Raw genomic sequence first — 4,282 nt, 5'->3', positions numbered from 1 at the left:
GGGAAAGCCCAGGCACACAGGAAAACTAGTCCAAGTGTTGTTCCCCAGGCACAAAAGGCCAAGGACTGTGTGACTCCATTTATATGAAATATGGAGAAGAGGTAAACCCACAGAAATAATAAAGCAAACGGGTGGTTGCTAGGGAGAGGGAGAAGGGATGCTTGATGGGTACAGGGTTTGCTTTTGGGGTGATGAAAATGTTTCGAAACTGGACAAAAGTAGTTGTTACATAACATTATAAACGTACTAAAAACTACTAAATTGTATACTTTAAAATGATTAATTTTATGTTATGTAAATTTTACCTCAATTTAAGGAAGAAAGAAAAAGAGAGAGAGAGAGAGAGAGAGAGAGAGAGAGAGAGAGAGAGAGAGAGAAAGAAAGAAAGAAAGAAAGAAAGAAAGAAAGAAAGGAAGAAAGAAAGAAAGAAAGAGGAGTTTCAAGGGAAAAGAGGGACATGTGTCCAAAATGAGGAGAGCAGGAAGATTAGACACCCAGGGTCCTGGTACTCCCTTGTCTTGGTGGAACTCCAGTGCAAGGCTTGCCTGAGTTCTAGTTTATGACGGTGACAAGAACACAGGTGAGCTAACTGAGGGAGGAGGAAAGGGGAAGAGGGGCACAGGAAAGAACACTGTCCAGAAGCACGTTGGAAGAGGAGTAAATTCAGAGCTGCTGAGAAACTGCAAGTTAGGTCATACCACACTGATCCATTTAGACAGAAAGGACTGAGAAATGCTGAATTAGAAAGATGAAGGGAGGCAGGGTAGAAAGGCGACCAGTAGAGATAAATAAGCATATTTCTGACAAATGGCTGAGGACGCCTCAAAAATGCCCTCACACAAAGGAGGAATGGACAAATTAGGAGAGAATTTACTATCTTGATACATCCTATAAAAATATATAAAGCCACAATCACCAAGGAATGAATGAATAATGAGTAAATGGATGAGAAGAGAGAGGAGAGAAAAAAGGGAAAATTATTTTAGATAGATATTGGAGTAAAAAATTACTTGCTGGTTCATAAGAAATTTGACTTTCAGAGGTTCCTGGTCTGCTTAAAGCAGAAGAATCACTATCCAGTTTTGTGTCTTTTGTTTGGGCTTAAGACCACATTCTCTGTAACAGTGAATTAATTAGCATATTCATGATAGGGATCTATATAGCCTATTTTAACTTGTGTTTTCTAAAGTAAATGGCAGGATACCATAATCCATGCATAAATGTTTACTAAACACCTCCATGTGCCAGGCCTCAGCTACCAAGCCAATGGGGCACAAACTCTGCCTTCTAGGGGTACCTGGGAGCATAGTAGGATTACTTCTCTACTGTAAGAGGGGTTGGGGGTCTGGATGGCTTCCTCTCCATAGAGAGGAAAAAGAGGCCATTGGTCACATCCCAGTTCCACTTCTAACTAGACTTATGACTCAACTATTCTGGGTCTGTTTCCTTACCTGTAGAATGGGGATGACACCTACTCAAAGGGTTACTATGAGGAATAAATAAGATAGTTTATGTAATGTACCTAAGCAGGGTGTTGGCTATAGTAGGTTCTTGATCTAAGGCGGCTGTTTTTAATTAAATGAGAACATGCAGGGTGTGGAGAGAGCAGAGGGACAGAAGCTAGAAAACGCATAGCTCCTTCCGGGAGAAAGCAGAAAGTAGGGCTGGGTGAAATACAAGTAATGTGACAGGTTATGTAATGGAAGAAGGATGTGTAATAAGGGAAACTGGACAGAGGCTGGGAACCCATCCTGCAAGAGGAGGGACATCTCACGCTAAGTTAAGAAATTGGGCTTGATCCTGTGGGCAGGAGGGCAGCATGTGGAAGATTCCACCGAATTCCCTCTGGCATAGTCACCATCAGCTATTCTTGAACACTTTTGCCCTCCAGGTTCTTATAAAATTTATAAACATTACCTCCTGGACACTGGTCTTCTTTGATGAAGACAAGTCATCTCACTAAAACTGCCTGGATGAAGGAATGTTAACTGGTTAATGAACTTATGAATTTCTCAATAAATACTTGCTGAGTGAACATCTGGTCTAGACTCGATGGGGATAAACTGCAGTGTATAATCTTAGCCAAGGAGATGACATATCCACAAAGTGACAATGCAGGAAATGCCAAAACGAGTGGGAAGGAAAAGTCAAGAATGCTTTGGGAAGGCTCGAACTGGTGGGCATGGCCAGCCCTGGAGGGGTTTCTTATGGTTGAGATCTCTCTCCCCCTCATCACACAGCTGGTTATGACAGACACTGTTGAGAACTGCCAGTGTATGATGATGATATAAACCAGATTTCAATTAATTTTATTGGTGATTTAAAATGCTCTAAAGACAAGGCCCGACTTATTGCCTGCACCCAGGGGCTCTTCCTCCATTTGGAATTTTGAGCCTTAGTTTCAGAATTGGCAAAAGGGGATAAACACCCACCTAACAGCATGTTTTGAGAAGGTGAAATGAGATCATCTGAAGGCCCAGGGTTTGACACAATATGACACTTAACGTGCGTTCCTTTTTTTCTCTCATCCTTTCTTCTTTCCCTCCCAAAGTGGTTCCAGAATCCAGTGTAGATAACTTAGCCAATGTCTGCTCAGTTATTTTTCTATCTATACCAGTACCGCATCTTAGCATGCACAATCTAAATTGATAAGAAAGTAAGAATCATGGCAGAAACATCAGCCTTAACTTCACTCTTTAACAAAGGCCAAACGTCACTCCTTAACAAAGGCCAACCGTGTTCCTGGGGGACACCATGAGGAAAGGTGACTACTGTAGATGCAGCATTTGTATAAACCTACTCTCCACCCCACCATCAACTCTCAAACAAAAATTTGTATTCTTATGTGCTTGTCTCAAAATAAAATTCCAAAGTGCTACCTGACATCACATATCACCATACACAATTTTCAGGAGCTCTCATTGTTTCCCCGAATACTCCAAGAGCTATGCTCAGGTTATTCACAGGCAGTCCTGCTAGTTGTTGCGAAACTTTGGGCCCCTATCTGGGGCTCCTTATTTTCCTGGAAAATCATCACCTCAAAACTCACCCTGAGCAAAGATAGAGAGCAGAGAAAATGCTGTCTTTGTCACCTCTTAATCTTGATGCATCCATATTCTTTCCAGTGAGAAAACAATGAGTACACAATCTTTCACAGATAGCAACAAAAATCAGCTAGAATTTGTTTCTGCATGAAAAAAAGTGGCTGAAAGCTTATAAAGTACTATTACTATAATGACATTAAACATTTTTTTTACTTTCTAAGTACCATCTTTACAAGCTCAAAACAACCTCTCTGACCTGCTTTTTAAGAAGATGTTGGAAAATACATTTATTTGGTCAAGTAGCCAGGTATTTGAAAATACACTACTCGTCGTAAATGCATTCTAGTGAACAATCTCCTCCGTGTATATGAGAAACCAAAATACTGAAATTCCACGGTGTCATAGGGAGCTGGGATCAGGAGAGGGCTCTCTTCCCTCAACTCACTTGGGAGATTGGGTTCTAGGTAACAAACAAACCTCCCAATTACCACCACCACCTGTGGCTATACTGTTACTATCCTATATCCGCACCACGAGCTCCTTTTGTACACAAGGCCGGTGCTAAAGGCTGCTAGTACTGATTTTCTACTAAACATGCCAAGAAACTGAGCTTTTCTCTATACCACTTTGCTCGCCTGTAAAATGTGCGAGAAAAACCATTCTAACAAAACAAAACTTCGGCGGGAGCGATTCTCCACTTTATATTGAAAAGGCTGGAACGTTTGTTGGTGGAGCAACGTGAGTCTTTCTTTTTGGGGTGGTCCTGGGAGAGAAACAGGCCACACAATGACAGCAAATGCAAGGGACCGCAAGCTTCCCCAGGAAATCCGACCCCCTCTTCCTCCTCCATATCCCACACGGGGTCGCAGGCCGGTGCAGCCTCCAAAACCGAGGGCAAAGGGGCTTCAGCTGAGCCCGTGAAGCGGGGTGGGTGGATGGGTACGCCCCACCTGGATATTACCGGGGAGAATCTGGATCTCAGCCCTAACGTGCTTGGCTTCTGGAGGAAAATGAGGCAGAGGAGGCGGTCAGGGGCACCTTCTCTCTAGGAGAAGGCGCAACCAGTACCCACCCACTTAGTCACCCCCGGCGTCCCTCCTCCTCCCGCCCGCCCCAAGCCCGCGGAGGCCGCCGGCTGCGGTGCCCGAGGTGGGCAGGGAGGGAATTCCGAGGGCAGCTCTCACCTGGCTTACGGCCTCGGGTGCGGGCGGACAGCAGGGGGCCGCACAGACTGAGTC

General features: G+C 44.0%; 1 protein-coding gene across 1 annotated transcript in view; it reads right to left on the bottom strand.

The window, feature by feature from the left end:
- F2R (coagulation factor II thrombin receptor) overlaps positions 1 to 4,282 on the bottom strand; it is a 23,178-nt gene that overhangs the window by 16,458 nt on the left and 2,438 nt on the right. Inside the window, exon 2 of the mRNA XM_015590334.2 lies at positions 4,229 to 4,282. Within this exon, the coding sequence (XP_015445820.1) occupies positions 4,229 to 4,282 (54 nt within the window). The remainder of the gene's footprint in view (positions 1 to 4,228) is intronic.

This window comes from Pteropus alecto, unplaced genomic scaffold, assembly GCF_000325575.1.
Source record: "Pteropus alecto unplaced genomic scaffold, ASM32557v1 scaffold20, whole genome shotgun sequence".
In the NCBI taxonomy this organism is placed as follows: domain Eukaryota; kingdom Metazoa; phylum Chordata; class Mammalia; order Chiroptera; family Pteropodidae; genus Pteropus; species Pteropus alecto.
The sequence above is the reverse complement of the archived record's forward strand: the minus strand, read 5'-3'. Positions and strand labels throughout refer to the sequence as shown.